This window comes from Epargyreus clarus, unplaced genomic scaffold (assembly GCF_041222505.1).
Source record: "Epargyreus clarus isolate Ecla_fem2 unplaced genomic scaffold, WU_Ecla_fem_2.2 ptg000005l, whole genome shotgun sequence".
NCBI lineage: Eukaryota > Metazoa > Arthropoda > Insecta > Lepidoptera > Hesperiidae > Epargyreus > Epargyreus clarus.
Window position 1 is genome coordinate 3,950,303 of NW_027332213.1, and position 25,629 is coordinate 3,975,931.

Genomic DNA, 25,629 nt, shown 5'->3' on the forward strand with positions numbered 1-25,629 from the left:
GGAGACAACAGCCCGAAACACCACATACAAAAATACAAATGTATGAAAATTATTATTTTTTGTATGGCAACACTAAGATATTTTTTAATCAACATGTGCACAATATTAGTACCAACAAACGCCTCATACATTCTAATGTTACCAATACAAGACAACAGCTTGAAATATTACGTACAAAAATATATATGTATGAAAATTAATATTTTTTGTATGGCAACACAAAAATATTTTTTTACCAAAATGTGCAGTCTATTAGTACATACAAACACGTCATACATTATAACGTTGTCAAAAATTTACAACAGCTTGAAATGTGACATACAAAAATGCACATGTATGAAAATTATTATTTTTTGTATGGCAACACTGAAATATTTTTTTACACATTGGTACAGTCTATAAGTGCCATTAAGCGCCTCATACAAAAAAATGACGTCAAATGGTGGCAACAGCTTGAAATCTTCGATAATCCTGTAGAAAATGCATTTGTATGAAAACATTTTTTTTGTATATGGCAACATTGGATGTTCGATTTTTTACATAGGGTCCATTTGAAATAAAAAATATCTCCCATACATAACTTATATGTTCTGTCTACGGTTTCCGCCCAAGTACTCAAAAAGTGAAAATCGTGAAAAAAAATTCTGTATCCCAGTGTTGCCAGTTGATTAAGATGAAAATGGTCAAATGTCATTACGGCACCCAAAAAAAATTGTCCTGTGAAAAAAATTCATTAAAAATATTTCTCCTTCTACTTTTTACATTTTTGAATGAAAAGTTCCAAAAAATGTATGAACGATGAAAAAAAAAACTTTACCTGGCAACACTTCGAGTCGAGCTCCATGACCGCCCGATACAAAGCGACTCGCTCAAATGTTGCCAACCTCAAAATATTTCACTTCGAAAAATGCATTTTTTTCGTACATTTTACAAAATGGCTGACACAAGGTGCGCCATCTGGTTTAAAAAAATAATGTTGCCATATGATAAAATTGAGGATACACACCGGCGAATAAAATAAAAATATCGAAAAAATATCAACAAAACCACCGCGCTACGACCCCGCAAACACAACTCGAAAAATGAAAGATTTCAAACTCAAATATCTCGGCGGCCATCTTGTTTTTCCATTTTTTTCTAATTTTATCGTAACATTCGTCCCATAATTAGCCGAAAATGATACCAATCTCAGGTAGGCGCGCAGAATAAAAAAAAAGTTGAAAATCGCAGGAGGGCCGCCATCTTGAATTTTGTATGTTTCCCATTTTTCCTATAACCACCATAATATACCAAAAAAATATCTCATACATTATTACTACCCCCCACCAATAGTTTAGGCTGGGCTACTCGAAATGTCAAAAAAGTGAAAAAAAAAATCTAGCTCCCAGTGTTGCCAGTTAATTTGGATGAAAATGGTCAAATGTCATTACGACCCCCCTGACAAATATCCATGTAAAATATTTTCATTAAAAATGTTTCTCCTTCTACTTTTTACATTTTTGAATGGAAAGTTCCAAAAAATGTATGAACGAAGAAAAAAAAACCTAAACCTGGCAACACTTCAAGCCACGCTCCGCAACCGCCCCATACAAGGCGATTCGCTGAAATGTTGCCAACCTCAAAATATTTCAATTCAAAAAATGCGTTTTTTCATACATTTTACAAATTGCCTGACCAACAATCCGCCATCTGGTTAAAAAAATAAATAAATCCGATTTGGTAAAATTGATCATATATCCGAGAAAAAAACCAAAAAAAAACAAAAAAATATTTAAAAGAACACATCAGTGCCACCCCGCAAACACACCTCGAAAAATGAAAAATTTCAAATTCAAATATCTCGGCGGCCATCTTGTTTTTTCAACTTTTTTCAATTTCATCGTATCAGTCGCCCTCAAGTTAGCCGAAAACGATACCGATCTTGGATAGGTGCACAATTAAAAAAAAAAGTTGCCCAATCCAGCTCGGCCGCCATCTTGAATTTTGAAAGTTTCAGATTTTTCCCATAGACACGGAGGCAAATAAAAAATTCCACTCATACATCAAACCCACCCCCCACCACTCCTTCAGGTCGAGGAAGTCGATTTTTCGTAAAACTGAAAAAAAATTCCTGCGGCCAGTGTTGCCAGTCGACATCGACGAAAATGGTCAAATGTCATTACGACACCTAAAAAAAATATTCCTGTGAAAAAAGTTCATCAAAAATATTTCTCCTTCTACTTTTCACATTTTTGAATGAAAAGTTTGAAAAATTGTAAGAGTGGGGAGAAAAAAACTCAAACCTGGCAACACCTCGGGCCGAGCCCCATGACCGCCCCGAACAAAGCAAATCGCTCAAACGTTGCCAACCTCCGAATATTTCACTTCAAAAAATCCGTTTTTTCATACATTTTACAAATCGCCTAACAGACGACCCGCCATCTTGTTGAAAAAAAAAATAAATCCGATTTGGCAAAATTGAGGATATATCCGAGAAAATTTAAAAAAATGGCAACAAAATATTAAAAATCCCAAGAGATACGACCTCCCAAAAACACCTCGAAAATTGAAAAATTTCAAACTCAAATATCTCGGCGGCCATCTTGGATTTTCATTTTTTTCCAATTTCATCGTAATACCCACCCGAATATTATTCGAAAAAGAAACAAACATCAGCGTAAAGTAAATAAATAAAAAAGTTAAAAATTTTAAATCGGCCGCCATCTTGAATCTATGGCATCTCATATTTTTCCCTTTGCCTCGGGGGGGAGAGGAGAAAACCCGCCATAGACAACAAAGTCGCTCCTCGCCGGCATCATGGAGAACGGCATGTCAGTCAGTCAGTGGTAAGTTCAGGATTATATATATATAATATTTATTGTCAATTACGGATAATCAATTTATAACTAAATAACAAGAAATTATTAAAGCTAAAATATATACAAATTATTTCTAATTAACAATATATACAATCAAGAGTAAAAAAGATAAAATCATAAATAAAATAAACCATCTAATTAGATTATTCTTTAAATATTATTACATAACAAATTACATCTCTGTTACTAAATTAATTTGAAATAATTTAAATTGAGCATACTGTATTTCCTCTTTAAATTATATTATAGATAAAAATAATTCATAACACTTAATAGACTTACGGTCTAGATTAGAATATTTTTATGGAAAGTATTTATTGATAAAATAACTCAATGAAGACAAGAAATATTTGAATAAGCGAAGTATTTGAGTGCGTACAATACTTATCTCTAGTGCTAAGATTACGTTTATGACAAACGCATTCACGACGTGTATGTAAAAATATATCAGGATTATATATATGTTTTGTGAATTTGTCTGTCTATTAAGCATGCTCATAGACAAAAAATCTCACAAAACTTCATTGAAGCACAACTCGGACTAATGTGTGGGACTGTAATCTCCATTTTAGGTTTTGTGAATTTTATGATTGCAAACTGGCAATAAATCTGCTGTTAATTAAGTGTCTACTGCCTCCTATGAATTCATAGGTCTGTCTAAGGTCGGGCATAAATACGTTTCTGTCCCTAAGAACTAAGGTGGAATGCCTCGTATAACCTATATCTCTTTTCTGTTGCACTTTAAACTTGCATACAGGGGTGCTTATGATTAATTAAACACAAATATAAATTATATTGGGAATGTTATTTCCATCTCAAATCGTAGTATTTTACAACATCTATCGGCTATCATACTTACTTGCCTACCTCCGTTCAGAAACGTTCATAGGCTCTACACAACAACTTTCACTTCATTTTCATAAAAGACAGACAGACATGATTTGCCTACGTCTTAGTTATTACATAAAGATATACAATTGATAATCAGGCTGGCACCAACATCTTATCGTCAGTGTACATTACACCTGCGTAAAAGGTGCCGCGTTATTACAAAATATATAACATAAATGTAAATAAAAACAGTGTTATATGCAAATATTTGGTGTTAGAAAATTGCAGTTGATTTAAAATGAGATACGGAAAAGTGTTTATGTAATCCGTACTTGTTCTAATTAGTTTTAATTGTTTTGTTTTAAATAATGCATTAAGTGTTTATTTTTTAATCAATTCAAAATATTCAATCAAGGTTTAGATATTTTTAATAATGATAGTGATATGAAATTTATCAAAACAGTGCGAATTTGTTTGTTTTCAACTTAAGCGTGCGTAGATATGTATTTAGAATGTAAATACTTCATGTTACAGTTTGATTAACATTAGATAGGAGTTATTGATATCGTGTAACAGAATTCTAAATATAACTTTAATTAATTTACTAACGCGTGCGAGTTATTTGATATTTACGCGATAGTCTTATATTTTTGGGACCCAAATTTACCGTATTATTATCTGAAGACTTAAAATGGTTCAATTGCTCCTAGATTATTCTGTACCTATATAGGTGATAGAGCGTCAAAAATTTTGACAGAAGTTATTATTTTAGTATTTTGTCATATGGGCATGGGTTTATAAAAAAGCATTTATTTTGATATACCAGACAGACTTTATTTATTTCTGAATATAATAATGACGACAACAGACAATTAAGTGAAAGTATGAAGTTAAGGAAAGTTGGACCGAGGTTGTATTTTTTAAGGTTTTACATGAAAACACAAAACCGCATACCTACTCTATAACATTGTCTTAACTTTTATCTCTATTGCGTGTCACCAATACTTAAATAATTTTACATTTCAATATTTAATATTTTCATACCTAAATGATATGTTTTTCTTTTAAATGTTTATTGAAAAAATATTTCTCACCTTTCGATTGGCTAATTAATTATTATTATTAGTAGTTATTTATTAATTAGGTATATTTTATTTTAATTTTGCTTTTGCTTAAAGGTAACTTAAAAATTCTTAAATTATATTTTACAATGATGTTATTTATTAAATATGATATTAGGTATATTCTTCTTATTTGCTATACTCTTGTGTAATAGGCTGTTATCGATCTTGTTATGACCGCGTGATATATCGGATAACCGGATATAATTTCAAAGAGATCATAAACGTCGTCTCATATTTATCAATCATTTCAGTGGAATTTCTATAAGAATAAATAATATAAAATAATAATTGCCTACTTTTTACCCAACTTAAGAGCCTAAAGTTGTTCGTGCGTAAGTATGCCATTATTTGGCATACCCTGCAACTCAAATGACTTAAAAGTTGTCATGATAACTTTAAACTAGGTCAAGTTAACAAGTTACCTAACTACATAAAACATGTGATTTTTAGTTTTCTAAGTGATCAGTCATCTTTCGACACTATCAGTGTTATCATCTCAATTACGACCTTGACTTTCATGATCTTTTTGCCATTGACATAAGGTTTATATTTCTCCATAGAAACTAATCTTACGTCAGGAACCTTTGATGTGACTGTACAAGGTTTACGTGATCTACTGAGACAACAGCAAATGTTTCGGATATAATATTTTAAATATAATCAACTATTATATGGTAGGTCATCTACATCTAATGAAATATATTTCTATGTTATACCTACATTAGCGCACGAACGATTTTTTTGTTACTTAGCATGTAGGTAAATAATTATGTATGTTGTTCAAAATTATTTCACAACCAGTGGCGCAGTGGTCGAAGGTCTGCAGTCTAACTCCTTGAAAATTCGGGATTCGATACTTGGCTAAGCACAATCTAAATATTGAATTTATTTAGTTGTGCATGATCTGGGTAGTTGTGTATTCGCCTTTAAGTCAGAACTCTTTGACTCAGGAGACAGTGTAAAAATGTTAGGTGTTTATTTACTTTATCTAAGCCGGAAATTAGTAAACTGGATTAAAAGCTCTAATCGACCCTGTATAGGATTTCCGTTTTATTTCAAGTTTTTTAATAGATCAGGTAACGGCAGTAACGGTTGCACTTAAATCAAGTAAACTTTATACCCATTTGGTACTTTTATTTTATACCTATCATTAAAACAATTGAAAGCGCGCTAAAATGTTTATTTAAACAATCGGAAATTATATTCAAATTAATATAAACCCGGTAACATTATCGCGACCTTAATCGTACGTATATAAAAAATCACATTCAAAATATGGATAGAATTCTGTGAAATTTCCCAAGCGTTGGTGCAATTCAGATTTCTCTATTGTGCTCAGATAAGCCTGAAGGTCTGCTTCAGAAAGTAAAATGTGTTAAAATAATAACTCTGATATACATTGTAAACAATTCATATCACTTGCTGGGATCAGTTTTACTGTGTATGTCAGGTTTCCCACTAATTTGGGTTAGACCAGCGTTGTAGAGTCCACGTCTCTTTGGGGGGAGAGACCCATTCAGTGAAATCAAAAGAAATCAAGTTCTAGTTCGAAAGGTATGGTAGCATAGGTATGATGCACTTGTGATTTATTGCAAATAGAATTCCTGTGCTATCTGGACTTAGTTACAGACGGCAGAATTATTTGTAGGTCGACTCCGGAAGTACCAACGCCACACCTATTTCTGTCTATTAAAAACAGTGCTATGGCTGTTGTGTTCTGATCTAAAGGGTGGTAAGAGAAAGACACTAGTCATTCCTAATTAAGTATTCAGGTGGACTGCACGCTCGTGTTCTATATTATGAAAAAAAACGATATTCTATCAGGAGATTTTGATTAATATCTTTTAAACCATTCAGAGTCTGATAACACCAAACGATAGGGTTCATCTTAAGACTAAATGGAACCATTTAAAAAAAGATTCAACTTATTTTATTGCGCATATCTTTCTTAATCGATGGAACATCCAGACATACAGCCCAACGGACAGCACAATTTTTTATTTTTATTTTTCATTTTTTCACAACAAATATTAAAAAAATAATAAAAAAAAAAACAAACTTAGATCATATTAAAAATTCTTAGTTGTGAAAACGTCTGTTTTTTTATGACTATTTCATTCCATTCTGGATATTTTGACAATTTCATGTTGTGAACTTGTCAGAGTTGGGCATTTTGAGAGTTTTTTTTTTTTCTTATATATAATATAAGAGCAGCGGACGAGCATGCAGTCCACCTGATGGTAAGTGGCTACTGCCGCCCATGGACATCTGTAATCAACCCCAGATAGGATTAGATATTCCTACCTGAGGTTGGACATATATGCGCCGCTACCCCTGAGGACTAAGCTGGAACGCATCGGAAAAGTATGTCTCCCTTACCACACCCTTCAAACCGGAATACAGCAGCGCTTAACACTGCTGTTATTAGGTTGAAATAGGTGTGGCGGTGGTGCCGCCGGAGTCGAACCAAAAAGGGTTCAAGGGTAGAGCACACCCACACGCTTGCGCGTTGTGAGGCGTGCAATATCCAGAGTCAGCTACCTAAGAGCGGTATAGACCAAAAGGTGGGCTAAATACACGATTACTAACCATTACACAAAATACATCCTCATAGATAGTACCTAGGTACATGACTATTCCGACTTAAGTCTTTAGAAGCATCTGTGCATTTACTATAGGCTTATGTAAATGCTGCACGCTAAGAAATATAACTACTTTCACTATTTATAACTTTTACAGATATTTATATTCTGTTTAGATGATACTTAGATTAGCACTTTAACAAAATGGGTACTAATCGAATGACGATGTTTGCCACGAAATGAATAAGTTATCCTATATATAAAATTCTCCTGTCACAGTGTTAGTTACCGTACTCCTCCGAAACGGCTTTACCGATTGTCACCAAATTTTATATGCATATTCAGTAGGTCTGAGAATCGGCTACTATCTATTTTTCATACCCTTAAGTGATAAGGGTTGTTCACCCTTAACATTTTTTTTTATTTGTAGGGCAACACAACGTATGCCGGGTCAGCTAGTCTCTAAATAAATATAGATATTAAATGAGTTTGGTTGTAATCCTTTTGCTGCTCTATCATACTCCGAATTGCTCCATCTACTTACTTAGTCTATGTTTTAACAAGTAACCAAAACCATAATCTCTTTACTATACTCTCATAAACATTTACACAATTTGTAACATTTACACATTTAAACATTTACCCGATTGTAAAAATGTAAGTTTTTAGATACATGTTAGTAAAAATCCTTAAACACGATCGAAAAGTCTCGAATTAATCTTATAGATACCTTTAACAATGTTAACGCGGTTATCTCAGAAGATAGATATGGATAGATACGAGACAGATAACAAAAACACATCTTGCACAAACCGATTCACTCTCCCCGGACAAACAAAGAAAATTGTTTAGATAACTTAAACAAATACGTTTATTGACTGGAACAATTAGTTTCTGATTCATTCAGTGCTATCAGTATCGTTTAGTTGTCAGATCTACGCTGTATACTGAACATCGGACGATCAGATAAGATTGTGATATTTACAAATGACTAACGAAAATTAGATACCGGTGACCTCATGTTAAGACTAACTCCAGGGATTCAGATTCTGTGGTCGTTCTAGGTCGGTGCTGTCTAAAGTACTGTGTTGTGATAATCTATCGATTGCCCTGATAATTTGCCCACGTGAGTACTTTTATTGCTTATATAGATGTAACGATAAATCTGTTTCAGGCGATACGTGATTTTTATAAGCATTATGCTTTGTATCAGCTTTCTCTAAATGGATACTGTAATACTCGTCATTTCATCAGCTACAATCATTACTTATATAGTAGGTAGGGAAAACAGTTAACAACAATTTTCTCATGTGTTTATCAAACGATTTTCTTTTATTTTTGTTTGGTGGCTATTTATATACTGATTACTTTGTATTACCAATAAGAATTCCTCAAATTTTCTATTAAAATACGATCGAATGTCCAGCACCAGACGAAAACTAGTACTTACCTATCTGAACATAAATAGATTAAATCTTTGAATAATAACTAAAATTTTTAGATAGGTACATATCGCCTGAGAGAATTTTGTGTATCTTTTGTGTGTTCGTCGTTTATCAATAATCTTTTAAATCCTCCGATGTGAAGACATACTTTTTTATCTTAGGATAGAGTTAAGATTTTTTGCTACGCTAAAAAGTTTACCGTTTTCTAGCGTAGGTATGTTTAGCTATTTAACTGTATCAGTAGGTATAATACTGATGTATATTGTGTACCTACTTGTTTAGTAGTTACTTTACGAGTTATTTTACGAGGTACATTTTGTGTTTTTCATAAGATAAATCCATTTAATAACTAAATGATAAGTAGACATCAGCTGTCTCATATTTACAAAAAATAAAGATTTAATATTACTTAACAACTTATTATAAATATAAGCAATTAACTCTCAGGTATAATTTATATTAAAGTACTTATGATCAAATTCAAGTACCTACTTTAATGTTTTTTTTTATCAACTGCCATTTTGCGACACGTGCTTAAGAAACAACAGAATGCCTGAAAAGATATAATTTCAATGAGCGTAAGGTGTAATAAATGATGGCCATTTTAATCCGAATTTGAATAAAGAAAATGTCCGACTCCATCGACGAGCTGTCGAAACTATACGAAGAAAATGTTTTATTCAAAGAACATTCAAGGAGTATCGGTTAGTATGGATGCAACTTCTTACCACTGTAGAGCACGGGTCTTCTGTATAACTGAGAAAAGCGTGGAGCAAAATTCTAAACATTGCTCCAATGCGGATTAGTTTAACTCATGGTTAGGTATATTTGTGCAATATTTAGGTATGGTTCTGGGTTAGTGGCAAACCTGTGTCGGGTGTTTTTTAACTGCCCATAAAGCCCACAAGAAGGTTGTCTAACTAGCCAAACCATATATAAAAACCGGGATCGGTATTATTTACGTGTCCAACGAAGCACAGAAACCAACAACGAACGCTACTTTGATTGATACTCAAATGTACCTATTAACGACTAATCAGTGATGTTTGAGTGTCCATTAGTTGCAGTAACAGCAATAAGGTGAACATGCAGGTTTTAGTGTTAAAGTATGAAATGTGTCAATATTTGACCAGTGCGCAGTTTGCGGTTTGACAGTGATCGATCGATCAAAACAAACCGTGGTTAGCACGCGACTGATTAGCTTCGACATGCCTGAACATAATCGACGCTGTATTTTAAACTCGTAAGAATGAACAGTCTAATACGTAACACACTCAATTAATTAAGATCTATTACAAAATATTAAATTAGATTTTTCAAGAAGAACCGATAATTATCTTAATTGGTGTAGGTCCATATTAAAGCACCTTGTTAACGGCGTGTAAGGTGAGTGAGACACGAATGAGAATAAAAGCGTTTTATTTCTGTGACATTTGCTGTCTGTCTGTCTGTGTTACCTAATGTTTCACTATCGACTATGCTGCCCAAGTACTGTTTGACAAACTGGATATATTTAGGATCACTTTGGAGCGCTCAAATGTAGTCATCCAGTATGTAATTAACTTCTAATAGGTCCTTAAAAATAAAAAATAAATAATTACAAAAAAAATAAGCACAGATCTCCATACTATTCAGTCGCGGGTAGGTTATCACTGCTTCTCTATGCTTCTTTACTGAATAAACGTTCTTTCCAGGGTTGTTCACAATCCCCGAGTACCCGGAGTTCGAGGAGCGAGGCATGTGGTCAACCGCCCTCGACGCCATCTTGACCACGCTGCGGTACCTCGCGCCCGCGACACTATTGACCCTGTTCTGGGGGCAACAGAGCTTCCTGTTCAAGTTGTTGAAACACATTGACTCAGCGTTCAGGGCTAGTGAGTATTATAACTTTATCCTTAGGTAGTTGTGATGGCGGTGCTAAAGAGTCTTACCAAACAGTCTTGAAGAATGTAAATGCATCTTGCTTTTAATATTTTTAACTTCACAAATTGGCTGGGTTTACACTTTGGAGATACACAGAAATAAGACTAATGTGTTCATTATAAAAATTACTTACTATCTGAAGATTTGTATCGTAAAATGAACATTATTTTTAACTTTAAACATTATGATTAAAATCTATCAAAATATCTGCATATACCGATCTTCTTGTAGATATGTTGTGTTTCGAATAAATGCCCTTATACAATATTCTGTTACTTCTTTTTATGTGTGTTCTTCTTCTTGTACAGCGTGTGTATGTGTGTGTGTATTAAGACAAAAAGCAGGTAGGTATTTACTTTTTTAATAATAGTGTCTTCGTCATTAGACTATTCTGCACTTGGTTATAACAAAAAATCCATCATTATTCCTGTGCATTTTTGTTCAGTTCAAAAAATATTTTACTATTTAAGTAAATAAATATTGACTTGCATGAAGGACCGAGTAAATGAAGGTATGAAAAAGACACGAATAAAAAAGAGACATTTCTCCTTCCAGTCGTATTCTCGAGTGACGAACAGAAGCAAGCAGTGCTACAATGGCTGGCGGAGGTCGGGCCGGTGCGGGTGGAGCACCTGGACACGGTGTGGCGGCACGGCTGGATCCTGTGCGGCGTGCTGGACGGCGCGCTGCCCGGCGCGTGCGCGGGCCACCCGCCCACCAGGCTCTCCTTGAAACACGCGCAGGCGATCGCTGATCATTACTTGGGTGTCGAGCCGGTGAGTTGATTTTTAAAACCTTTAGCCCATACAAATCTAATTCTGTCTTATATTTATTTGATTGTATACAAGAAAATGAGTATACAATTCACCGTTTGGTGGCCATTGCCCAGTGAAATCTACATCAACCCTAGATAGGACTGAACTTTTGCCATCTCGGCTTTAAGCATAAATACCCCTTAAATCTAAGAAATGTGTAGCAAAGTTTTTCTCCTTTAGACAATGTAATTCTTAGGGTTGAACCGGATACAAGACACGACAGGTTCTACCTGTCGTGGTGTGTATCCTTGCTTTAAACGAATTAAGTCAAAATAGGGTCCGTTTCAGCCTAAAAATATTTCATAGAAATGGTTGATAAACGGTCTGACTTTCGTCAATTCATATTTGAAAGCTACTCGCGAACCATTTACAATTTTATTGTCATTCAAAAAGCCGGCCATTTTCACTAAGTATTTTCTAAGTTTTGCGGTTAGGCACATTCTCTTTTAGATGTAAAAGTTGCTAACGAATTTTTTACAGTTAGAAAACCATTACTAAGTTTAGTTTATATAAATTTCCTCATCCGCAATTAGAAATATTTCTGTCTTGTAACACATTTTTGCCTATTTCAGGTTTTCACTCGACAAGAACTCGAATCAAGCGATGCATTAAGCAGACACCAAGAATGGAAATTAGCTACTTATCTAGATCGCATTCGCCTCGCGCTTTCAAAACTAACACCTGCAGTTTCAAGACCTGTGTCACAGAGGACGTCCCCAGATAATAAACTAGAGAGTCAAGTGACCCTCGATTATGTTGCAAAGGGCTCCGGGTTAACGGCAGCACAAGTCAATAACAAAGTATATTTCAAGATATATCCCACAGCTCAACAATCCCTAGACCCAGGAGAAGTAACCATTTTAATACGAGGTCCTAAAGACGCGTACGGCATGGCTATACTCCCTCCTATACTAGGAAAGGCGCAATTAATACGACATAAACTCCTGGGTCTGCAATCGAAAGCAAGTTTTACTGAGAACGCATTACCTATAACGCAAGGTGCCACGTACTTAAGAAACTATGGAAAAAACGACATGAATAAAACTTATTTCATTCCGAAAACTAAATACGACATAGAAATAGATGTAGAAACGAGAAAGGATCACGCTAGAGTAGGTTACATTGTAAATTGTATAGGCAAATATGAAATATCTATAACGAGTCGAGGTCAAAGCATCGTCGGTTCTCCATTTAAAGTAACAGTTTCGAATAATATTGTTAGAACTTTGGAGAAAGAGAGTTTCTGCCTCGAGGACGGTGAGGAAATCGATATTGTAGACGTAAAGACAGACCGAAAAGTAGTGTTAAGAATTGTAGATTTTGTCACAGAAAAGATGCTACTGAGAGAAAACGGATGCCTGGAAAAAATTACCAACGAGGAAGCTAAGTTCTTGATGGAAACTGATAGTGATATCTCAAATTTCAAATCGACACTCAGTGTTGACAATAAACAAGAAACAGGTGAAAATAAACAAAAAACAAGACCCAGATTTCAATATGCAGCACAGAAGGTTATCAAAATGAATCGGGTTTGTCATATATTCAATGATCTCAAAGGTAAAGAAGCATTATTGTCAGATAAGAAAGCTACTTGTGTGTTACAAAAATCCCAACAAGACATACCAGATATCGTTAATTCTACATTTAGTGACAACAACATGCATACGTACATGATGCCAGAAAAACAAGGAAGAGTAATTATTCCTGAAAGTATATCAGTATCCATAATGACTGAAAAATCAAAACTCTACCAAGAAGATAATCAAAGTTTAAATGATAGCGAAACTAATACAGACATTATATTTAACAGTCCAGATTATTTGGAAAAATACAAAATAATGCGAGACCCATTTGAAGATGACGAATTATCATCAGTAGACACAGCGCAATCATCAAACAATCCTTTCATAACTGATATGTATACTGAAAATTATACGACAGAGAAAAAATTAGGTGCATTTTTAGCTACTGAATATGAAACAAATAATTCACAAAATGAAGAGATACAAAACAACTTACAAATACCAAATCTTGCTGCACCTAACAATCCATTTGTTTATATCGATATGGCAAATTTGGAAAGGCCTAAATCACCTGTATTTAAACTGGTCGATGAATTACCTAATAGAGAAGACATAAGCGAAGAAATGCTTGGGAACGAATTTATAAATCCGTTTTTTACACATCATCACCCATCAAATCAGTACACAGAAACGGAAACCGTCCCTGTAACAGATTTTATTATTGGGGCACCCGTATCTTTGCCACCAATAGTTAGAGCAACGTCTCCAGAACCACACTTGGATTCCAGTGTGCTTAGTGCAGATAGCGGTATCTTAGATATACAAAAGAATAAAAAGCAAGATCTCAATACAGAACCTGGAAATTTATGTGCATCGTCTTCTACAGATGCAAAGTTACAAAGTGAAATAAGTTCCTCGGGTCACTCTTCTTTTCATACTACAAGTTCATCTAACGATTCTTATCAAAGCAAAGTGGTTTCAAACATACCTCTTCCTAGTGTATCTCCTAAGAAAGATATGTGGGACTCTGCTTATGTAAGTATAGATGACAATAACAGTTCACCAGACAGCAATAATAATGATAATTCCTTACCTGAGCCTATTAGTAAACCGCTGTTTCCTCCTAGTGATGAACTGTCCTCTATGGGACCAGCAGAAAGAGAAATATGGGAAACATGTAGTGAATTAAAAGAAGAACATATAAATACATACAAAATGCACGAAGAACCCAAAATACACAAATGGGACAGCAAACGACCAACCTTTACTCCGATCATCGAAGAGAATGACAGGAGTCTATATACAGACATGAAGGATTCTATAAACGAAACTGACACTGATCCAGTAACAACTGCTTTTTCTGAACTTAACGAAATGTTCGATGACTATTTTCCACAATCTGAAAATGGTTCTACAACAACGGAATGTAGTAAGTTACAACAAAATGTTGAGAGTGAATACACAATCGAGAGAAATGACGTTTGTGTCGATTCGGCGTCTGAAGAACGGTCAGATGTGAAAAGACAAGTACAAGAGTTAGAGGGAATGATTTCTGAGGTTCAGGCAAGCGTTACTGAATCAGATTCAGCAAGTCGAATCCTTCATGTCGAAAATAACGATAATAAAAATCATCACATTCCAGTAAACAAAGATAAAACTCAATTTGGTGATCATAAGCAATCCAATATAGTATTAGAGAGAAAAAAGTACTGGGATGAAAAAATTCGCCAAATTCAAGCAAAAACTGATGAAATGAAGGCCCAACAAAAAAAGAGAAGAGTCTATTCGAAGCCATTAAAACATAATGATTCTTTGAGTAAGAAAAAGGGAAAACAAATGATCAAGAACTTTCTAAATGCAAGTGAAGAGTATCAAAAATATTCTAAGCCAGTTAACATGAAACAGACAGACGAAACAATCACGAGGCAATCCCCGACTGAAGAACAAGTGCCAGACGAAAAACTTGTTGAAAAATGGAAGAATTTCTGGGATAGTAAGCTTGAAATTGAAAAAGAAACGGAAATCGCTATCTGGAGGCCAAAGTCGTCACCAAATAAAGAAACACCAAAATCAGTAGGAAACTCACCATCCAGTTTAGAAGATAAAGCATTTTCTACAGAAGAGATTGATTCTCCTAATACACAAGATTTTGATTTCCCTAATAAACAAGATTTTGATTCCCCTATTAAACAAGAACTGCCCGAAGAAGTATTTAGAGCATTCGAAACAAGTCCAAAGAGATTTTTTGGTACTTCAAGGAAACAGATTTTAAGTAAAATAGACACATTTTTAGGAAAACCGAACATTGACGAAAGTTCTTCTAGCAAAATTTGTGAGATTAGTCGCGAAACTGGCTTAGTATCTAGTCGTATATCATTATTTCACACCATATCTCAAACGGAGGAATTGCCATGGGTAAAACGGAAATGTCAATCATTGCATAATTTACATCCACAAAAAGATAATGAAAAACCTGTAGTTCAAGAAAATACATACAATACCAATAAAGAAGATGAAACCCATAATGTAAGCGAAACGGTTACATCTAAAACAGAACACACTGATATTGTTAGTAAAGTGGATTCAAGCTACCAAGATGTTGTTTTATCAGATGACAACATTTCTGAAATAAACACAGACGCAAAGCACAGTTCTGAAGAAACAAAAACAGATGAGGAAAAACACAAAATTTGCGTCAAAATGGCCATAAAAGAGTTTAACGAATATAGCCAACCAGATTATAACTTTAATTCTACGAATAAACTTAAAACTTCTATCAGTAAATCAGAAATGGATATATTCAGTAAGGTATCGAACAAATCTTCGGACGAAAACTTAGACAAACACAAATCTTATGAAGAATTGCCAAAAATTAATGTAAAACGGTTCATATCACTGTACGAAGGTACATCAAAATCATCACTGGAATCGAAGTCACCACAGGGTTATAAGAAAAGCAAGATTGACTCATCAAAGCCATTGCAAGTGGCCAGTTCAGATCAAGGTACTTAAAATTTAGCATTTATTGACTTCTAATATAACTGTTATTGTATTAACTGTAGGTACTATTTGTTGCAGGAACTGAAAAAGCTGTAAGCAAGCCAAAACGTAAGTTTTTACCTGAACAACTATCAACATCTACAAGTGGAAGTGAAACCAATTCAAGTTCGATTTCACTAAAAACAGCGATTTCCAGACATATAAGCTCTGAAAGTACAAGTGACTCAATTGACGTAGACGTTATTTCTAATCAAGACCAAGATTCTCCATATCTTAGTCTTTCGGATATTGACTTAGAAATAATAGATAGTCCGGAAACATCACCTGAATCTTCACCGGAAAAGAAAGTAGTTACAGAAAACGTCGAATATAAAAATCGATTCCAAATCGCAAAGCAGTACTTCCAGTCGCTAGAAGAACTGAGAGAAGAGAAAAAATATAGAAAACTTAACGAATGTGAAATGCTGTTGTACGGTGCTGCAAATGAATCTCCCACAAACAATAATGCAACAAGACAGACAGGAAGAATCAAAAAGAAACTTAAAGCTAATTCTCTACCTTCTTCAGAAATAGCCAAGGCTTGGAGCCAGTTGCAGGACAACCAAGACTCTGATAGCAATGCTAAAATGGTAAAAATATCAGAAAAGTTCAACGTTGATGATTTATTCAATGACGTTATGGAAGGTAGACTAAGCCGCCAAGGTAGCTTGCGTGGTATACCCCACAAAAAAGCAGTTCTCGAAGCTTTTAAATCGATGGAAAACATAACAGATAAGAAACTTAGTCCTTACGAAATGGCTGTATCTCAGTTGAGTGATTTCGCTAAAGAGAATCAGATAAGGAATGCACAGACTTACCTCAGTGAGTACCCATACTTGCCTACAACCGATCCGTCCAAATACCATTCAAGACTAGATACGAACGCTTCAGGTTTAATATCATTTAAAGAGCTGTTAGAGAAGAAACCTAGGAGAAACAGCGTGCCAGATTTGAGGCTAAATCCAGCGTTTACTGTTGACCTATAGCTTACGTTAAGACTAATCATTATATATTGTTTGTACCTTATAGTATTAAAAATAGAGCTACGAGTGAGCGAACAAATAGAACCAACAATTGTGTACCAAACCCTTATACAAATAAATCTGAAAAATAATAAGTAAAACTAAAAAAGAAAGACATTATAGTTTCGCTTTGGAAAGCTAGATTGAAAATTATTTAAAATATAAGATTTTACTTTATCGTAAAAACCTTACACATCACATTGGCTAGTTAAATAACTCTGTTCTTAAAATTTAATAAGTATTCGTTACAAAAATTCAATAATATCATACTCTAATATTCACAATGATTTTAATGCAATTTAATTTACAAATAAGTACTTTAAAATTGTTCCTTTTAATGGTATAACACTATGCAACTATGTATGTACTTCATATTTAATTCAATTAAATTCAATTTAAGGGCAACATACACTAATTTCGCTTAGGGCTGGTAGAAAAGTGTGCATTATTAAAGTCCTAGAGTTTGAGAATATTAATTTCTATTGCTAAGGGATCGTTTATGCTTTATAATAATACTATGTTCATACATTGTCACAATTACTATCATTCATAATCATAACATATCTTTAAGTTTCTTGTACAATTGTACAGATGTTGAATCTAATTCTTAGTTATTAAGAATAACTATAATTATTTATTCGAAAATATAGTACTTATTAACTACGTACGTGTTGTTATTTGAGCCTGTTTATGTTTTTTAAATACCTCTGAGAAAACTTAAAAATAATAATGATATAGGAGTAGCAGACGAGCATGCAGTTCGCCAGATGGTAAATGGCTACTGCCGCCTACAGACATTTGTAATCGGCCCCAAATAAGATAACTTTCCTACCTGATGTCGGCCACAGATGCGCCGCTACCCCTGAAGACTAAGCTGAAACACCTCAGAAATCTCCTTTCAAACCTGAACACATCTGCGCTTAACACTGCTGTTATTAGGCAGAAATGCCTCCTTATCACTAACACACACTCACTGCCACTTAATTTCTAATACTTTCCACAAAAAAGAAACACCCAAAATACCCAAAAAAGGTCATACACATCCATCACATCTCAAAATTTAATACAACTATGACATTAATATTATTATTACAAATGACCAATATAATATTCACTTAATATGTATTTGAACGTAAGTGGAAGCGGAATCAGCTCGCCTCCATTGCAACCAGGCAGCCAACTGTGGGTCCGATCTATCGCCTCTCGCTTCTAGCTGTTGGTAGTACGCTTCCCTTATTATCCTGAACGCGTCCACGCTTCTGTACGGCAGTTTTGTGATTGGATCTATGTAGCGCGCTGGACGCCTGTAAAATTAATAAAATATGATAAGAACAGCCACTTAATGAAATATCGACCTTCTGTCAAAATTCAAGAAAAAAATATTTTTTTATGATATAGGAGTAGCAGACGAGCATGCAGTCCAACTAATGGTAAGTTGCTACTGCTGCTACATCAGTAATCCATTCCAGACAAAATTAGATTTCTACTCGAGTTTAGGTACAGATTATTGGTACTCCTGAGGACTCGGATAAGTATGTCTCTGTTACCACATCATTCAAACCAGAATACAGCAGCGCTTAAAACTGATGTTATTAGGTTTCAGAAATAAGCGTAGCAGGGGACTTTCAAATTATAACCATTGAAATGAACACGAGATTGATCACAGATGCTTTGTTGAACCTAAAGATTAAATTAGAACAGCATATACAAGTACCTCTTCCTACAACATACCCTCTAAACCAGAACACAGTAGCGCTTAGCACTGTACCCATTACTGTCCCACGGCTGGGCACGGGTCTCCTCTCAGAGTGAGAAGGATTAGCCCATAGTCCACCGTGCTGGCCAAGTGCGTATTGGTAGACTGCACATACCTTTGAAAACTATTTTTTTTTAGAATTGTCAGGTATGCAGGTTTCCTCACGATGTTTTCCTTCACTGTTTAAGCAAAGGGATATTAACTTCTATCACGCATATAACTTTGAAAAATTAGAGGTGCGTGTTGTGAACCTCGGACCCCTCGATCAAGCGGCCGCGTTTCTTAAGTACTACGCTATCACTGCTTAATACATAAAAAACAGTAATGTATATATCTTTACAAAAAACATACTTTGTAACAGCGCACAGCAATTCTCTCCGTTTCTTCGGCTTTCTCTGTGGAAAGCAGCGGTTGTAGGCTTTATTCTTGATGTCGTTCTCGAAGGATATCAACGTACGCTCGTAATACTTCACGTTGGGTTTAGGTTTGGTCAGTTTTTCATCTTTCCTAGAATATAAAAAACAATAATGAAATAATACCTCTTTTAACAACTACTTAATTGCTAATCTGGCCAAATCTCATTACATTGAAAAATATTCTAAAAGTAGTAATTGACTACACTGGCTAAATAAGTGATAGTCAGACATTACATAGTCTCTCCTGTCGATTATTAATTTTCGGCTGCTTTGAGCAAATCGTAATATCGTTTGACATAAATATCCAAATTAAAAATATCTACGTTTACATGCGTGTTTTATACTTGATTTAAAAGTAATATATGACGACAAACGTTAAACGTTACTCAAATTCGAAATAATAATGATAATTGTGTAAGATGTTTCTGGGCAGACAATGTGCACCATAACTATTGACATAATATGACTAAACAACAACATAAAAAACTTTTGGGACTCTTCCTTGACAGTTGCCTAATAATTGCCAATATTTAATGATACAAATTACTTACAATGTGACATCTTCTATACTGATCTCTTCATCTGGCCCCACTACATCTAAATCCATTTTAGTTGGACCTTCAGTCTTTGGTACACTGTCATCGACTTCAGACTTCGGTTCTGTTAGTGGTGTGTTAGCATCGCTCAAGTTTTCTGGGGTTAAGAGACCTGGAACAATAGTAGAATAATAGAAATTATACCATGATCAAGCCACAATTAAATCTCTTATGAAAGTAATAGCTGTTAACATTAAGGTCCACAACTATGGTTAATTTTAAAGATGTAGCCTAGGAGACTTACCTGTATGAAAAACACAGAGAAATTGTAAAGAAATTAAAGACAGAAATCAAACACATATGGACGTTTAAGTTCTATATAATGTATGCCTTCATTACAAAGTTTTATTAGTTGCTTTCAAGTTCAGATATTAAATAGTTTTATTGTAGCAGAGTTTAAAGCCTGACAATTATTCTCAATGTATAAAATAAAATCATTTGACAATAAACAGTACTATTGACAGTATAGTATACAGATCCATAAAGAAAGATAACTTACTATCTTCGCTTTTGACGATGTCACTAAAGCTCATATCATCAAGTGGTGTAACGATAGGTTTGTCCTCCTCCGACACCTCCGATATGAGAGGGACGGCGAATGAATGATATCTGGAAAATATCAAAAGACGTAACGGGTAAACATCTTTTTTTACACTAGTTTTTCGAATGTATTCTATAAAAACCGAGCAAAGTGTTTTGTTTAAAATAGGTTTGCATTATATGTTATGTTATGTTAGTTGCTTTTCCATGCTAAAATAAACCATTTCTGTCTGAACTTTTCTTCTTGACTTGTTCTCTCAAACTCTTTGTTCTTCAGCTCCTGAGGCACCACTGCCACACCTATTTCTGCCTCGCAACTAAAATGTTAAGCGCGACTGTGTTCCACTTTGAAGGATGTAGTGAAAGAGATAACTTATCTGAAGCTTTAAAATTTGGTTCTCAGGGGTAGGAATGTATGGCCAACCTCGGATAGGGTTCTAATCCTATCTGGGGTTGATTACAATCCATGGGCGGCAATATCTGTTTATCATCAGGTGAACTGCGTGATAAAAGATTTACTTTTTTAATATCATAAAAGAATACATACCTGATAACAGGACCGGTAATAGCTTTCTTTATGGGTCTTACTTTTTTCCTCTCCAACTCACTTTGTTCAAATCTCTCTGAAATATGTACAATACAAATTAAGAATAATTATTACAATTAAATTGACTTTCGACTTGGTGACCTAAATATTGAATGATGATGCCAACTATATTGGATTCTACGAAGAATCTATTTTTATTAATTACTATCTGACCCGGCAAACTTTGTACCGCCTCAAAATCTATTTATCAAATATATTTCATGTAAAATATAGCCTAAGGTACTCGTAAATAATGTAGCTTTCGAATGATGAAAGATTTTTAAAATCGGTCCAGTAGTTTTTGAGCCTATTCATTACAACCAAACAAACAAACACGGTTTTCCTCTTTATAATATTAGTGTAGATCTTGACTTTTTTTACGTGTGTAATAACTTAGCCACGGACATATGACTTCAGCAATGTATGATGACTTGAACAAGAAATGATACCTCAAATGTGTATGTATGTTGATCAGTGATGTCATAAACAAAAGATAAAGAATAAATTTTCTAAACTCATAAATCTACTATGATTTGTATATCAAACCCAGAACTCTAATAAAGCTAAATCTAAAGTCAAAAATTACACATCTGTGCGACCAGGAATAGAACCCAAAACCAATAGTGAAATTTTTATTAATTCTCGACTTTCTTCATATATACCCACCTAAGCTCTTAAGATTCTCCTTCTCAGTAATAAGGGCCTCAGCTAACAGTTCTTCTTGTGTCAATACTTTCTCTTCCACTTTCTTGGGCTTTTTCTTCTTCAGCTCTGATCTTATTTTGATCCTCTCCAATGTCTCCGCTGACTTTACTGCTGTACTTTGCCTTATTGATTTTCTCTCTGAAATATAACCATTATGTAATGAACCGCTGTTTTCCAGAAACTTCCAATTTAGAATGCAGAAGTAAAAATGCTTTTTTGACCAACCTCAAAGCTTGCCCAAAATCAATGGCAGCCACCATTAACTCTTGTCATTAGACTTGAGCTGTATACTTCAAAATCATACACAAGTCTAATCATTACTGAATTATCGTGCAAGACATATTAACATGTAAGATGCGTGAGATATGGAATGAACTTCTTCCATATGTATTCCTGGAGTGCTATGACATGGGGCTCTTTAAAAGGGTGCAATAAGAGGTCTCCTTCAAATCAGGCAATGCATTGGCCACTCCTCTGGTGTTACAAATGCCCATAAGCGATAGGCTATTTTCTATCAGAAAGTCTGTTTGCCCTATAGTCTACCAACATATCCAACCAGTTTTACTGTATGAAATCTTGATAAAATATACATAGTAAAAAAATTCTTACCAAATGAAGTATCAGGGAATGATTTCTCTGCTCTATCACTTATATCATCTTTTTGTGGTTTTGGCTCCCTTTGTTTCTTAACTACGGTTTTTTTTGTCTTTTCCGCTGAAGATTTCTTTTTTCTGTTCGGGTCCTGTAATGTATGAAATCAGAATTTAAGACAAAATAATCCCAATTTGATTTGAAAAATTAATATGAAATAAGTGTAAATTTACTTATGTATGCACATAAAAAGTTACACTGGGAGCAAAAAATGGGTGGTAAAAAATGTTGAGTGTATCTATGAATACATGCGCAAGAAGTGAAACTATAAGGAATAAATCCTTACTAACTGGTATGTATCACACAATCTTGTATTTGAACAGACTGGACCATACTGTATAGTGTCATATCATACTATCCATGTAAAAATTAACTCTTTATTTTTCCTATGCCCACGAAAAGATACCTAAGAAAATAGTTGAAAAGGAAAGAATATTTTTTACACAAGCTAATTTTGGCAAAACCAAAAACAAATACATAGGATAGAATTTTTCTGCACATCCCTAAGGTTGACTGGGAGAAAATGCTATTTAAGTTTTTAATATGGTCAATAAAGAGTAAATAAATAAAAAAATATATATAGATAATTAGAGCAGATAGATAGGATACCAAAGAGTTAATAGTTAATACAGAATTGTAAACTGATGGGTACTTACAAAACTTAGATAAGTAAACAGGTATAGTCCGCGCCAAAGTGCTAGTCCACTCCGAAGTTGTTGTAAGGTGTATTCATACAATTTGTTATGGCGATGCAGTTCATATCTACATTCAGAGCTAGCAGTTTTATGCAGATTATACTATAAATAAAGAAGACTCTACTAACCTTGTATGACTTTGTGCCAACTTTCCTTTTCTCACGTTTCTCCTCACCTTCCTGATCGGAGACGGGCTCATCATTCTCATCAATATCAAAATCAGAATCTACTACATCATCTGCTTCTTTTTCTTCCCTGAAAGCAGAAAATATGATAGAACTCTCCATGATATAAGTGCAGTTTGAATAATTAACCAGCACAGTGGAATATGGCCTAATCCTTCTCATTCTGACAGGAGACTCTTGCCTAGCAGTTTGACAGTAATGAGTTGATGATGATAATGAATATAAAGCTGGGTTAAAGTAATAAATGTTCTTACATAATGTTTTATAGTAATCATTAACATTATTAGCGGCCTAATGGGCAGTTTCAAAACAACTAAATTAGGTTACCACTACATTGACTAAATATTAAGATATCATAGTCTAACCAGTATTGTGCCATCACTGGGCACAGGTCTTCTCGCAGAGAAAGAAGGGTTAGGCCATAGTACTGGCCAAGTGTAAATTGATAGGCTTCACACATACCAATTAGAACATTTTTAAAGAGCTCTAAAGTCTGTACGTTTCCTAAGGATAGTGTCCTGTTTAAGCAAAATATCATTAATTTTCAATACGCACATAACTTTGAAAAATGAGTGGTATGTAGAATGTGGATATTATTCAAAAATGTGAGGTATGTGCCTGGGATTCAAATTTCGGCCACTTAGATTGAAAGGCCGAGTTTTGCAGCAATTTGACCATATATTAAAGTATACTTACACATAATCATTATCCTCTGCTGTTTCTTGGAAGCCGCCGTATGTGGTTTTGTAAAAGTCATCCTCTTCTTCCTCATCCAACAGCTTTGCCATACGATTCCCGGCATTAGAACGCCGCTCCCTTTGAGCCATTGCAACTGATTGTACTAATATAATTTATAAATAATAATTACGCAATTAACATTTTAATTCATTGTCACTGAAAATCTATGACGTCTTTTGGTTACACAAAACTAAGATAATTATTGATTTGCCACTAATATCACAATATTGATATAATTAATACAAAATTATTGCAAACATTCACAGAAAATTGATAAAAATACAATAATTTCGTTTTGATGTTTTGACAACTAAACTGACAAACGCTTATCTGGCGTGCTCTTAATATGTTGCCAGTTTACTATAAATTCGGATACTTGTATATCTTTTAGTTAAATAATACAACATCAATGTAATAAAAGTTTAATTTGTTATACATTCTTTCGCCTATAAACTAACGGCAGGCATCATAGAAATAAGCATGGTATCCGAGGAATTTTAATTGACTTAAAAATATCTTCGGAATTAATACTTATAAAATTTATTTTAATGTAATAATAGTGTTAACATAATAAGAATATTTATAGTGCAAATTCATTACACGTATTTTAGACTATATTGCTTTAAAACATTTATTATTTAGTTTCAGTGGTGATTGCTGATGGTACAGCAACTACAGCTCGGGATACTAACGCCAAGTATTAATTATCAAACTATGTATTTTTTACCTACCAAAAATCGAAAATATACAATCTCTTGAAGGGAGACCACAGAGGTAGACATTGGATAGATTATTTATTAATAAGGGTCGTAAAATGATTCAAATTAAAATATAGTCTTATTTGGATAAGGGATGTGATAATGAATAGAATAATAATAAAGGCATTCAAATTTTTTATTTATATTATGTAATGGAGTTTTGGTAAGACTCCTGTCATTTATAGTGTACATAACAATATCCAATTCACATGTGACATTTTTGAAAATGTTTTTAAACCAATAGAAATAAATTAAATTCAAAATAAAACAATTAAGTAATATTAATTAATTTACTTAGGGGGAAAGAAAACGACATATTTATTTTGTGCGATTTATTTAATTTTTAACAGTTATTATAAGATTTTACATCAGTCATCGTTAGCTATTGGAAAGATCTGCCCGTCATTTGTACTGACGGCCCATTTCTCACTGATCGAGTTCGCAATCATTTTACCGCTATGTTCAATTGGAATTGAAATAACAATAGACATTTTTTGTTCAAAAAAATTAGAAATCGAAAAAAATATAATTGATATCATAATTAATTAAAAATAAGTAAATTTTCAAATGAAGATTCTTGTGAATTTATACAATTTCTCATTAAACCATCCAACAATATATGATAACATATTATACCTTTAATATGCATTTGTATACTATAGTTTAGGTCAGCATATATTTCATTGTAAATAATTAGTATGTATATTATATGAACATTAAATTTATTAAATGCATAGATTTTATACATTCCGATCCATTCATTTGTCATTTCAATTCGAATATAACACATGAATTTTAAATTTAGATATACAGTACCCTATAATTATGTTTAAAAATTAAT

At 33.9% G+C, this 25,629-nt stretch overlaps 2 protein-coding genes across 2 annotated transcripts in view; one reads left to right on the forward strand and one right to left on the reverse strand.

The window, feature by feature from the left end:
* Positions 1 to 17,825, forward strand: part of LOC140757958 (uncharacterized) — a 44,264-nt gene extending 26,439 nt beyond the window's left edge. The window contains exons 2-5 of the mRNA XM_073093879.1: positions 10,535 to 10,714; positions 11,319 to 11,539; positions 12,151 to 16,105; positions 16,180 to 17,825. Of these exons, the coding sequence (XP_072949980.1) occupies positions 10,579 to 10,714; positions 11,319 to 11,539; positions 12,151 to 16,105; positions 16,180 to 17,126 (5,259 nt within the window). The 5' untranslated portion in view covers positions 10,535 to 10,578 and the 3' untranslated portion in view covers positions 17,127 to 17,825. The remainder of the gene's footprint in view (positions 1 to 10,534; positions 10,715 to 11,318; positions 11,540 to 12,150; positions 16,106 to 16,179) is intronic.
* YL-1 (Vacuolar protein sorting-associated protein YL-1) lies at positions 15,438 to 24,362 on the reverse strand. Its single transcript, XM_073093880.1, has 9 exons — positions 23,989 to 24,362; positions 23,236 to 23,362; positions 22,371 to 22,503; positions 21,723 to 21,899; positions 21,018 to 21,093; positions 20,430 to 20,539; positions 19,886 to 20,042; positions 19,270 to 19,425; positions 15,438 to 18,466 (listed from the first exon to the last, which is right to left on the reverse strand). Exons 1-9 carry the CDS (start codon positions 24,117 to 24,119, stop codon positions 18,274 to 18,276), a joined length of 1,260 nt encoding a protein of 419 aa, XP_072949981.1. The 5' UTR covers positions 24,120 to 24,362; the 3' UTR covers positions 15,438 to 18,273.
* Positions 24,363 to 25,629: the final 1,267 nt, after the last annotated feature.